The 13,584-nt window shown below is 46.4% G+C and overlaps 1 protein-coding gene across 1 annotated transcript; it reads left to right on the top strand.

Annotated features, from left to right (window-relative positions):
• The first annotated feature begins 5,191 nt into the window (after window positions 1–5,191).
• Window positions 5,192–5,827, top strand: LOC135826692 (uncharacterized). Its single transcript, XM_065339293.1, has one exon. The coding sequence runs from the start codon at window positions 5,192–5,194 to the stop codon at window positions 5,825–5,827; it is 636 nt and encodes a 211-aa protein (XP_065195365.1).
• Window positions 5,828–13,584: the final 7,757 nt, after the last annotated feature.

The following is a 13,584-nucleotide window of genomic DNA, read 5'->3' as shown; positions in this document are numbered from 1 at the left end:
ACTCGCTACTGCTCTTGCAAGATGATTGGCTTCTCTCCAGTGATCCAGCCCCCCTCAAAGCATCGATCCACTGCACTTTGTCGTCAAACACATCAACACGCCTGTTGACGTACACTAGGAAAGGTATCACTTCACGACGAGGAGCACACAGCACTCGTGGAGGCTTGTGCAGGGTGAGTGGCTTCTCTCCAGTGATGCAGGCCACCTGGGGGCATCGGGCCAAGTGCGTTCTTTGCCGCAAGGGCCATATCAAAACAGCAACACCAGCAATGCCACCACTTCCCGACTTCAAGACAACTGGACCACATCAGTCATTTGCCATAGTTGGTGTCGGCTATATCGTCCCCTTCTATGCACGCCAGGACCGAGATCGGTCACAGCTCAAAGAGATATGTATGTGTGTTTACATGCCTGCTGACTAAGGCTTGTCATTTCGAGGTTATCTCTAGACAACGACGGTTTTCTCCTGGCTCTTATACCCCGATTCACCATGCGACGTGGTGTGCCACAAAAGATGCAATCTGACAACGGTGCCAATTTCTGTGTAGCTGATCAAGAGGTAAAAGTAGCTGCCAAGTTTCTCGACAACTCCAGACTAGCAGCAGAAAGGTCATACCGCGACATTACCTGGTACTTCAAGCCACCAAGTGCACCACCCTTTGGTGGTGTGTTCCAGGCAATGGCCAAGGCAATGTAGCGAATGCTGAAAGAAGGCCTTCAGCTGCTATTGCCACAGCACTTTCTCATTGGTCATGCTAGGGCAACTATTGATACTGAAGCCAACACATCTACAATGACTCAAGTTCACCCAAGGAAGCGCTGGGAGTTTGTGCAACGTATTGTAGATCAGGTATGGAAACGTTAGCTGAAAGAGATTTTTCCGAAGCTGATCATCCAGGTGATGTGGTTGCTACAACAGCGGAACGCGAAGATGGAGATGTCGTGCTTGTGATGGATGAGCACACCGCAATTGCACACTGGCCACTCGGACGTGTGCTTATGACCTATCTAGGTAAGGATGGTGCTGTTCGGATAGTAGAAGTTTAAGTAGAAGGTATACAAGCATGCAGTTCATCATCTCGAGCCACTGGAAGTTAAAGGTGCAAGTACTGAGTGAGCTGTGATTGTTTTCATATTCATCGTAAAGAAAGGACCAAGGAACTACAAGTTACGCTGTAATGTCCACTAACACCACCAGTTACTTGACAATCAGCTCGTGCGATAACATTGCACAAACCTGATCGACAGTACTGACGTTCTGCAACTTACTGGCTATCAGCTCTAGCACGTCTTGTAGGTCCTTGGTCCTTTTCTTTCCATCCGAGTTGTCATATTCAATTGCCATTGTTTTTGTCATGTTTTTCTTCTTGTTTTCTTCGTCTTTTACTCACTCATGTGCTATTTATCATTTTTCTTTCACGAGAGAGGTATGTTAGATTTATTTTCCTATTTCTGTGTAATTTACATGTACTACTGTGTTCGATGGTGGTGAACCACGATGCATTGATTATCATGAACGCATGTGACATGCATCACAGATATGGTGTCTATGGCTGGCGTCTATTACACCTGACTGCTCTCCGCCTTGGGTATGCATTCACAACTAAAATATACCATTATTTCTGCACGGCTACATGCATGTACGATGCAGTGCTGTTATGTTGTTGCCTGTTCATACTGTCCTGCAGGTGGAAGAACCCGCTAGTCTTACTTACTTCTTCTACTTTTAGTTATTACTACTAGTATCTTGCCTACAACTTTGTAAGTGGGCAGTTAGTGTTTGCAGCAGTTGTGCTTCGGTTTATAGCTATATCAAGGAAAGTTAGAACATACGGTTCTCTGTGATTGAACTTCGAAGTAGTGTAGATTAGTGCTTGTAAGACCACAGTGTAGCGAATGTAACACACTGCATGCTGGAACTAGCTGGCCGCACACACGCACTCTTAGCCACAACAACAAATAGCACCCGAACATATACGCTCCAGTTGCATGAGAATAGAGTTGTACATCAGTATTAAGTACTAGTAGTACAATATTCTATCACAACGAAACCAAAAAAGCATGATGGGAAAAAGTGATCAATGTTGAGAGAGAGAGGGTGTGCATGTGTTCTTCATGAGAAAGCAACAAAAGAAGATAAACTGAAACAGAGAAAGGGCTTGTGCTTGTGTGTTCGAGAGAGAGAGAGAGACGAGAGATACAGTGTACGTCAACAGAGAGTGAGAGAGAGACACACACACCACACACACACACACACACACACACACACACACACACACACACACACAGAAAGAGAGATTGAGAGACGGACAGAAAAAGAGAGTAAGAATGAGAGAAAGCGAGCCAATACTTCGTGCCGAGCTTGATCAATACGTGATCAATACTCTAGTCAAATAAGGACAGAACTTCAAAAAGAATTTGTTACAGCAAATCACATTGTAGATACACAGGTTGAGAGAAAAAGAGAAAGACCGACACAGAGATCAAAAGATGCAGAGAGACACACAGAGATAGACGCAGAGAGATACAGTGTATGTCAACATGCGTGTTGAGATGTTCAACGACAAAGTGAGTGAGAGAGAGAGAGAGGGTGGGAGGGAGGGAGATAAGAGAGGTATAGAACGAGAGAGAGATAAAATAAGAAAAAGAAAGAGAGTGTGTGTGTGTGTGTGTGTGAGAGAGAGAGAGAGAGAGAGAGAGAGAGAGAGAGAGAGAGAGAGAGGGAAAGAGTGAGAGAGAGAGAGAGAGGGAAAGAGTGAGAGAGAGATACAGTGTACGTCAACATGCGTGTTGAGATGTTCAACAACAAAGTGCAGTGGATCCATGCTTTGCGAGTGAGTGAGAGAGAGAGAGAGAGCGAGAGAGAGTGTGAGAGAGAGAGAAAGAGAGACAGACAGACGCACACACACACACACACACACACACACACACACACACACACACACATACACAGAAAGAGAAATGGAGAGACAGGCAGAAAAAGAGAGTGGGTAGCTTAATCAATGCGCGAATGTGGATTCGTGTGAGAGAATGATGATAAAGAGAAGCTATCAAAGTCGACAAGATAACTGTGATACCGTTGGTATAAGAGAAAATCAGTAAAAAATCAGTGCGTGTACTTGCGTGTACTTGCGTGTACTTGCGTGTATATCCACCGCACTTGCATACACTTGCATACTTGAGTGTTTCTCCTGAGACGGGTGTACATGGTGCCTAGTTTCGGACAATGTTGGTGAAAGGTTTCATTACCAAAGAATTTGGAGAGAGAGAGAGAGAGAGAGAGAGAGAGAGAGAGAAAGAGAGAGAGAGAGAGAGAGAGAGAGAGAGAGAGAGAGAGAGAGAGAGAGAGAGAGAGAGAGAGAGAGAGAGATGCAGGTTGATCCCACTTCCAGGTGGCCTGCATCACTGGAGAGAAGACACTCACGATGCACAAACCTTAGTAAATGCCACGTGCAGCTCATCACCGTAGAGTAAAACAATCACCAGTGCAAGCTGCTTGGCATGCTCCACACCTCTCTTCAACACACCGCGCGGTGTTTATCACAGAGCTCATCATGCTTTAAGGTAGCATGCATCACTGGGGAGAAGCCATTCACCCTGTATAAGCCTTCACGAGTGCTGTGTGCTCCTCATCGTGGAGTGACAACTTTGTCCAGTGTATATGTCAGGCGTATTGATGTGTTACGCGACAAAGTGCAGATAAGTCATGCATTGAGGCAGCCTGTATCACGGGAGAGAAGCCAATCACCTTGCAAGAGCAGTAGCGAGTGCGTGTGCAGCTCCTCATCGTAGAGTACCGTTAAAACTTAGAACATGCGCCAACGGAAGTTGCTTCACCTCCTTCTCTGCCATGATCAAGATGCTACACAGGTCCTCATCGTAGAGTCGTATCTTTTCCAGTGTACGTCAACAGGCATGTTGATGTGTTCCGCAACAAAGTGCAGTGGATCCATGCTTTGAGGCCGCCTGAATCACTGGAGAGAAGCCAATCACCTTGCGAGAGCAGTAGCGAGTGTATGTGCAGTTCCTCACCATAGAGTAACGTTAGAACATGCACACATGTAAGCTGCATGGCACCCTTCACGTCTCGCTTCAGCTCCTTCTCTGCATGATCAAGTTGCTACAGACCTTGTAACTTGATTCCATACACCACTGCCACAGGTTATGTCTGTCAGCTAGCTACAGCAACAATATCCTCTTCATGAATGTTCAAAAATATTTTCTCGGGTCAAAATCAGCTCTCCACTGTCTACAACACAGCATGATCGCATGTGCATGGACAGGATCCGACTGTGATGCAGCTCTCCTGGAAGGAAGCAAAGTTCTTCTGTCGCCAATGCCATCGCTTGTCAGTGTCACTCCAGAAAAAATAAGTTTCAAGTTCAGCCTTGAAGCTACGATTTCAACGCATTCCAGTCTGCCTCCACCAAGACTACTACAGGGCATCTGATTTGACAAGGTATATCAGTAGGACTTGGAAAAGTCGCAGTAACAGTTAACAGTTTGCAAGATCACTAGCCATTACAACAAGTATCAGAACATCAAAACAAACACCGTGTAGATCCACCATTCAACCATCGATCTACAAAATGGACATGCATGCTCTCACCAGGCGGGAGTAGTCCAATGCCGGTCCTTGACGACTCCCTGGCTCTCACTTGTCAGCCAGCTCACACGTCTTGTCGTGCACGCGCAGACGTCCAGCACATACGCGTGTCGAAATGTGTTTTTTGCCGGGAAAGTCGGTAAAAATTATGTGAGGGTCCCTTTAGTCCAAAATGTAAACCCAGAAAACCAGAAAAGGAAAAATATGTAACCCGTTCTGTTCACCAAAGGATGTACCCAGAGTGCTGACAGTGCTCAACACCACCAAGGCAGAGCGTAATACACAACAGAACAACAAGGACAATCAAGGCTTGTTTGCTGCTACTTCATGTTGCATGCTCACGCAATGATCAGGCATGATGATTGGATGAGCATGAAACTTGAAGTAGCAGCAAACAAGCCTTGATTGTGCTTGTTGTTCTGTTGTGTAACCCGTTCTGTTCTGTTACCCAAAAGAAAACAAAATGTGTGATTATCACTATGTGAGTGATCTAGTACCGCTCCAAAACTACAGCAGCACATAATACAGTTTAAAAATACAATTTGAAAAATATAAGAACTAAGACTCTCATTGTACCTATTCACTATGTCGAAGGCTTTCGACAAAGTCAAGCGTGACATTTTTGTACGCGATCTTTTCGAAGTTGGCCTTCACGGCACTGCACTCCGATGGTTTGCTGACTACCTCGAAGGACGCAACCAACAAGTGCAAATCGCTGGATCCATTGGTGTCAGTGGCACATGCTCATGTGGCGTCCCGCAGCCGGCGCAGGGTCCCGTTCTCGGACCCGTGCTTTTCAACATCTACACCAGGCATTTTCCCACCATTGCCAGCCCGTCCCTCTCAGTGCAGTTTTCTGACGATATTGCTCTCACGTTTAGCCAGTCTGATTGCCTTGAAGTATCGCGATTTCTCACAAAGTCTACAAACGAGATACCTAACCGCCTCCAGGAACGGAATCTAATCCTGAACAATAGCAAAAGCCATGTCCTGCGAATTTCGGGCCAAGACATTACTTTCAAATGCCGTGGAAACTCGCTGCCAGTAGTTCCCCATGCGAAGTACCTGAGCATCACGATAGGCGAGCACGTTCGATTTGACGAACAGGTGTATGAGTGGACTCTCACCACTGGAAGTGGAGGATGCTCGATGGTTCTTGCGGTAGATATCGCAGGCGCCTTCGACAAGGGATCACACATCGGAGTCACCTACAAGCTGTAGACACTCGGCGTCCGTGGCAGAACCCTGATCTGGCTGACAGATTAATTTTGTCCCTCAGGAAGCTACAGGCTGTTGTGAATGGCCAGAGTTCGTCGCCGTACCCATAGAGTCGGGAGTACCCCAGGGGAGCATACTGGGGCCAACTCTGTTCCTCATCTATGTAAACGATGCGGAGCAGTGCCTAGCTCCTGGATGTTCACTGGCCACCTTCGACGATGATACAACGGTCTACACCTGTATTGGATCACCGGAACTGCTCCCAAACAGTAAGAAAAGCTTACAAGCCACCCTGGATGCGCTCCATGACTGGGGCAAGAAGTGGCGGATCAAGTTTGAGCCCACAAAGTCACAGCTCATGACGATAGCCCATCAGCAGCACAGGTGGCCTATCATGGACCTCACGTTTTGAGATCACACTGTGTCTGAGCTATCGGAGGTAAAACTCCTCGGCATCACATTTGACTCGGGCCTCTCCCTCAAGACCCACCTCCACAACACAGCACTCAAGGCGAATTCTCGCCTGGGCTTCCTGCGCAAAGCTGCTCGCATACTCGATGGTGCTGGTAAACGAACCGTCCACCGAGGTTTTGTGAGGCCAGTTGTTGTTGTTGTTGTTGTGTTTATTTTAATTCGCAAACCAAACGGGCAGATCTGCCCAATGAAAAGGTGGCGAATGCAGATAGAAAGCAGTAATAAATGAAATTGGGGACTGATGTAATTAGGATAGAGGTGGAGAAAAACTAAGCCAGCTGATCATCAAACAGGACGTCTGGTACTCTAGGTACTAAGGCCAGTAAGTGTGTGCGGTATCATGCTGGCGCGGAACTGGCGGAGCGTGGAGATGGCACGTACCAGTCCTAGAGTATGCGCCATTGGTATGGATGGGAGCAGCTTCAAGCCATCTGCGCCTTCTTGATCGAGTGCAGAGACGCGCCCTCAACATTCTTGGCCCTGATGTACTCCTCCAGAGTTTGGCAGCAAGGAGATTGGTCGCCGCCCTCACCTACATGCATATGTATAAACTGATGTGTCTGGCAGGGCCACCGCAACTAACGTCGCTGGTCTCCCCACAGCATCCTCCACCAACATGTCCTTGAACTCGGTCCGACCACTCGGTGCGCCACGAGTCTCAGCTACAGAACGTCCTCCCAGCGTCCTCTCCTGATTATGGGCGACGCTGCTTCCCCTACAGCATCATTGACGAGTGGAACAACTTGCCCCCAACTGTGCTGCAGTCTCCGCCACGCCCGACGTCCCTCCAGTCGTTCAAGGGCAAAGTGCATCAGCACCTACGACAAAGCCGCTGGTATTGGGCTACAGACTCGCTGTAACACCCCATATACCCACAATCAACTCCCTCCCCCCTCACCTATCTATTTACATGTGTGTTTCGTAATCCCGTCTATGGTGCGCTGGATAGCGCTAACGCCGAGACCCTAGGTCGGCGTTGCTAGTCCCGCCTCACCGGCACAGGCTCCCTGAGAGCCCCAACTAGTACATTGTCTGTCTTTCTCCTTTGTTGTCTCGATCATTATTTTCTTTTGTCTTCTTCTTCTCCTTTCTTTGTTATGGTCTATCAGTAGGAGGTGCATTCTGTAAAAAAAACCAAAAAATCCCCGTTACCAATGCTGTAAAGAAGGTCTCGCATAAGGTGGGAGCACTCTGGAGAGCCCGCCGCTGCCTTACAAGAAGGTCCAGAGAAACGAGAAATCCGTTGTGATGCCAGGTTTGCTCTACGGGTCCGTGGCGTTCTCTGGTTGCCTTCAGGTCCAGCAAAACCGTGCGGCATGCGCCGTATTCGGCCTGCCACCTCGCACAAGCGCCCAACCTCTGCTTGCTCGTCTGCAGCTGTATGGCATCGAAGAGCTCCACAAGCAAAATACCTCTCTGGCGTTGCTGGATTGGTTGGGCAAGCAGTGCACTGCAAGCCCTTCAGCTCCTGGAGCGTCCCTGTTCTCCCATAACGCGCGGGCAAAGCAGCTTGGGCCTTCGAGTGCCCAAATATGCCTCGAAAGACGGCCACGACCGTCCAACCGCTCGCGGGTCCATTATAGGGAACACCCTGCCATCCGACGTGCGTGGTATTACCCAGTAGTACCACTAGTTCAAACAAGCCTGCCTCCCGTTCTGTCTTGCTAGCAGTAGCACCCACTACTGAACACTACAGGAACATTTGAACGTTTGCGGTACTCCACAGTACCAGTCATGTGCTGTTTACCGCCTCCCCGTGTTGTATTCTACCGTTAACGTTACTCATTGACTGAGCGTTCTTTGCTTTGTACTACACCCTGCTATCATGTTAGGCTATTTCCTACAATAATATTATTGTTTCAATTCGCTTCCATGTAATTGGGCGACACCGCCCGTTTGGTTATGCGAATTAAAATAAAAACTTACTTACCTACAATTCCTCCAGGCGTCGCTCTCGACCAACAGCGGACTTTGCTCGCAACGCCGGCTCCATCATGGCACTTGAAGATCTAGGTAACCATGGTAACCACTATGCATCTTGTTGGTTAACAATCTCAGCCATCTGGAAATCAGTCACGGACCGAGACAAGGTTAATTCAAAAACCTCCATCCGCTGGAAATGCGGGATAGCAAGCCCGCCAAGGCGCGTGGACGTGGGCAGGCACAGTAATGCTAGCTCTTCATCAGTAAAGATTTCTCTCCCTTTGAGTGCCGGCAATAATTCATTCGCCATGATAATGGTCAAGAGAAGTCAAACAATCAGTGGGGAATGGGACGGTGCGCAACATGTAGGTCCATCGACCACGAAGGCCGTGGTTGATAGCTGAATAGGCGGCATGCAGTTCTGTAAGCGCAAAGACAGTAAGGCGTCGCAACTTCAAATAATTCATTTTCAACTGTTTTCCGCACACTGCTTGCAATTGCATCAATCTCACCAATTTGCGAACCCAAGTATTTCACAGCACCAGTGACTTTTCGTATACCGCTATTTTGGAAAATGCGAGACGCCTCATCAACCATGCCAGGCTTTACGAGAAGCATAGTCTTCTTCGTATAATCACTAGAATAGGTATACACGCGCAACTTCCTAAGCTGGTTGTGTTTCCCAACACCGTATAGCCGGTTTTAACACGGGCGTGCGAAACTTACTCTACTGGTTTTTACATTTTTTAAACACTTGTTATGTTTCTTCACGCTTGCACCTTTTTCACATTCTTTCTGTGTGTCAGGGTCAGACAATTGTCATTGTTGTTTTCTGCTATTCTTCGTTGCGCTGCTTCATCATTTTCTTTCATGTCCAACACAAAATTTAATGTCAAAATGTCGCATATCACTGGTTATAGCACCTACACCTCAACTGTTTTTCTTTTTTTTTACTAGAGCCACGTAAACCCGTCATGTGTGAGCCATGAATAAGGGGAGTGGTGGCGTGGTCTGGGATGCTCTGCCGACCTTGGGTCTCGGCTTCATCACAACCAGGCGCGCCAATAGCAGAGAGAGAAAGAGAGAGAGAGAGAGAGAGAGAGAGAGAGAGAGAGAGAGAGAGAGAGAGAGAGAGAGAGAGAGAGAGAGAGAGAGAGAGAGAGAGAGAAAGAGAGAGAGAGAGAGAGAGAGAGAGAGAGAGAGAGAAAGAGAGAGATAGAGAGAGAGAAAGAGAGAGAGAGAGAGAGAGAGAGAGAGAGAGAGAGAGAGAGAGAGATAGGAGAGATAGGAGAGATAGGAGAGAGAGGAGAGAGGGAGAGAGGAGAGAGAGAGAGAGAGAGAGAGAGAGAGAGAGAGAGAGAGAGAGAGAGAGAGAGAGCGAGAGAGAGAGAGAGAGAGAGAGAGAGGGAGAGGGAGAGAGAGAGAGAGAGAGAGAGAGAGAGAGAGAGAGAGAGAGAGAGAGAGAGAGAGAGAGAGAGAGAGAGAGAGAGAGAGAGAGAGAGAGAGCGGGGAGGGTTGGGGGCAAGAGAGGGGGAGAGAACTAAATAAAGTATAATTTTATAATGCGTAAGGGGTGCACATTCAGATCCAGAGAAAAGAGTAAGCAGGGCACGAGGCGTATGGCAATATGCAGCAGTGTGTGGGCAGATGTGCATACATCTTACAAGGTGTCAGTGGCCCAGTGCCATTGCTGGGCACGGAGGTGCAGGAAGACAGACACTTTGAAACTTTGCAGCCGTTTTCGGTCAGGTGGCTGGCTGAGGACGGCGGTTGGCAGGACATTCCATACAGGGACAGCACAGGCGGGGAAAGCTCTACGGAAACTTTCCCGGCTATTGATAGGTAACCCAGTCTCAAGCTGGTAGTTATGCATGTCGAGACGGACGAGAGAGAGACGAGTGGGTCGAACATGGGCTGGTCGGAGGGCTTGAGAGGGAGGCAAGAGCTGACGAAGTGGGCTGGTAGGATTGGAGCACAGTAGCTTGTAAATGTAGGTACACGCAGCTACCATGCGCCGGATAGACAGGCTTTGCAGCATTGCGCCGGGGGCCAATCAAGTGGAGGGCTGAGCGTTGCATCTGGTCAAGTCGCTGCAAGTGACAATCTGCTGCGCCCATCCAGACCAATGGGCGTCACTGTTATCCATGGTGGACAGGCACTGAAACAGCGTTGTGTCGTTGGCATAAGCGGCCAGATCTACACCTGGTGGAAGGTGGTCATCGGCATCGTTCGTGTAGAGGAGGAACAGTGTCGGCCCCAACCAGCTACCTTGCGGAACACCGGCTGTGATGCGGTGTGGGCAGGACGACTGTCCATCAACGACAACACTCAGGCGCCTATCCAGCAGGTAGTCCCTCAACCATGCGAGGAGCATGCCGGATACACCGCACTGCTGGGCTTTGTGGATCACACGTGGGTGGGAGACTCGATCGAACGCTCCAGCAATATCCACAGCAACAACCCGCACAGCTCCGCCCCCTGCAGCCACGGTACTCCAACAATGGTGTAGTAGGGTAAGGAACTGCTGCTAAGTACAATCACGTGACCATGTGCTGGCAATCACAGCACCAACGACTTGGCAATCTTCGCACTAACATCATCACCTACAGTAGGTAAGGAGTAAGGTATGCTCACACCTAACACGCAGTGGATCCATTGTTATTGGGCAATACCTGTATGCCTGTTTTATTTACCACTATAAATACAGCATACACCAACACCACCAACAGCAACAACAACAAAAACAACGCCTGGATTAGCTCATATCACAAGCTAGAAGACGAGACTGGTATTGGTTTCATGAGCCACAGTGGAGCAGAGGAACGTCTTTGCTGTCTGTTGCCTTGCCTGTCACTGTGTGTATAGTATCAATGTCCAATGGCTTCGTCATGCTGAGTAAATTCTACGTGTCCATTATTCTAAGAAGTGAGATACGGTGTAGGTAGAAGTAGCGGAGTATTTGGCACACCATTATAATGATGGAGATAACGACAGAGAGCTATGAAGGAATTAAAAGGTGAGTCAAGGTAAATGACCAAACGAGTATATCATGTACTGGTGCTTTCAGATTGTTGATATCATGTACTGGTGCATTCAGATTGTTGATATCATGTACTGGTGCTTTCAGATTGTTGATATCATGTACTGGTGCTTTCAGATTGTTGATATCATGTACTGGTGCTTTCAGATTGTTCATATCATGTCCTGGTGGTTTCAGATTGTTGATATCATGTACTGGTGCTTTCAGATTGTTGATATCATGTACTGGTGCTTTCAGATTGTTGATATCATGTACTGGTGGTTTCAGATTGTTGATATCATGTACTGGTGCTTTCAGATTGTTGATATCATGTACTGGTGCTTTCAGATTGTTGATATCATGTACTGGTGCTTTCAGATTGTTGATATCATGTACTGGTGCTTTCAATTTGTTCATATCATGTACTGGTGCTTTCAGATTGTTGATATCATGTACTGGTGGTTTCAGATTGTTGATATCATGTCCTGGTGGTTTCAGATTGTTGATATCATGTACTGGTGCTTTCAGATTGTTGATATCATGTACTGGTGCTTTCAGATTGTTGATATCATGTACTGGTGCTTTCAGATTGTTGATATCATGTACTGGTGCTTTCAGATTGTTGATATCATGTACTGGTGCTTTCAGATTGTTGATATCATGTACTGGTGCTTTCAATTTGTTCATATCATGTACTGGTGCTTTCAGATTGTTGATATCATGTACTGGTGGTTTCAGATTGTTGATATCATGTCCTGGTGGTTTCAGATTGTTGATATCATGTACTGGTGCTTTCAGATTGTTGATATCATGTACTGGTGCTTTCAGATTGTTGATATCATGTATTGGTGCTTTCAGATTGTTGATATCATGTACTGGTGCTTTCAGATTGTTGATATCATGTACTGGTGCTTTCAGATTGTTGATATCATGTACTGGTGCTTTCAGATTGTTGATATCATGTACTGGTGCTTTCAGATTGTTGATATCATGTACTGGTGCTTTCAATTTGTTCATATCATGTACTGGTGCTTTCAGATTGTTGATATCATGTACTGGTGGTTTCAGATTGTTGATATCATGTCCTGGTGGTTTCAGATTGTTGATATCATGTACTGGTGCTTTCAGATTGTTGATATCATGTACTGGTGCTTTCAGATTGTTGATATCATGTACTGGTGCTTTCAGATTGTTGATATCATGTACTGGTGCTTTCAGATTGTTGATATCATGTACTGGTGCTTTCAGATTGTTGATATCATGTACTGGTGCTTTCAGATTGTTGATATCATGTACTGGTGCTTTCAGATTGTTGATATCATGTACTGGTGCTTTCAATTTGTTCATACCATGTACTGGTGCTTTCAGATTGTTGATATCATGTACTGGTGCTTTCAATTTGTTCATATCATGTACTGGTGCTTTCAGATTGTTGATATCATGTACTGGTGGTTTCAGATTGTTGATATCATGTCCTGGTGGTTTCAGATTGTTGATATCATGTACTGGTGCTTTCAGATTGTTGATATCATGTACTGGTGCTTTCAGATTGTTGATATCATGTACTGGTGCTTTCAGATTGTTGATATCATGTACTGGTGCTTTCAGATTGTTGATATCATGTACTGGTGCTTTCAGATTGTTGATATCATGTACTGGTGCTTTCAGATTGTTGATATCATGTACTGGTGCTTTCAGGTTGTTGATATCATGTACTGGTGCTTTCAATTTGTTCATATCATGTACTGGTGCTTTCAGATTGTTGATATCATGTACTGGTGGTTTCAGATTGTTGATATCATGTCCTGGTGGTTTCAGATTGTTGATATCATGTACTGGTGCTTTCAGATTGTTGATATCATGTACTGGTGCTTTCAGATTGTTGATATCATGTACTGGTGCTTTCAGATTGTTGATATCATGTACTGGTGCTTTCAGATTGTTGATATCATGTACTGGTGCTTTCAGATTGTTGATATCATGTACTGGTGCTTTCAGATTGTTGATATCATGTACTGGTGCTTTCAGATTGTTGATATCATGTACTGGTGCTTTCAATTTGTTCATACCATGTACTGGTGCTTTCAGATTGTTGATATCATGTACTGGTGGTTTCAGATTGTTGATATCATGTCCTGGTGGTTTCAGATTGTTGATATCATGTACTGGTGCTTTCAGATTGTTGATATCATGTACTGGTGCTTTCAGATTGTTGATATCATGTACTGGTGCTTTCAGATTGTTGATATCATGTACTGGTGCTTTCAGATTGTTGATATCATGTACTGGTGCTTTCAGATTGTTGATATCATGTACTGGTGCTTTCAGATTGTTGATATCATGT

The sequence above is a fragment of the Sycon ciliatum genome, chromosome 10 (genome assembly GCF_964019385.1).
Source record: "Sycon ciliatum chromosome 10, ocSycCili1.1, whole genome shotgun sequence".
NCBI lineage: Eukaryota > Metazoa > Porifera > Calcarea > Leucosolenida > Sycettidae > Sycon > Sycon ciliatum.
The sequence above is the reverse complement of the archived record's forward strand: the minus strand, read 5'-3'. Positions and strand labels throughout refer to the sequence as shown.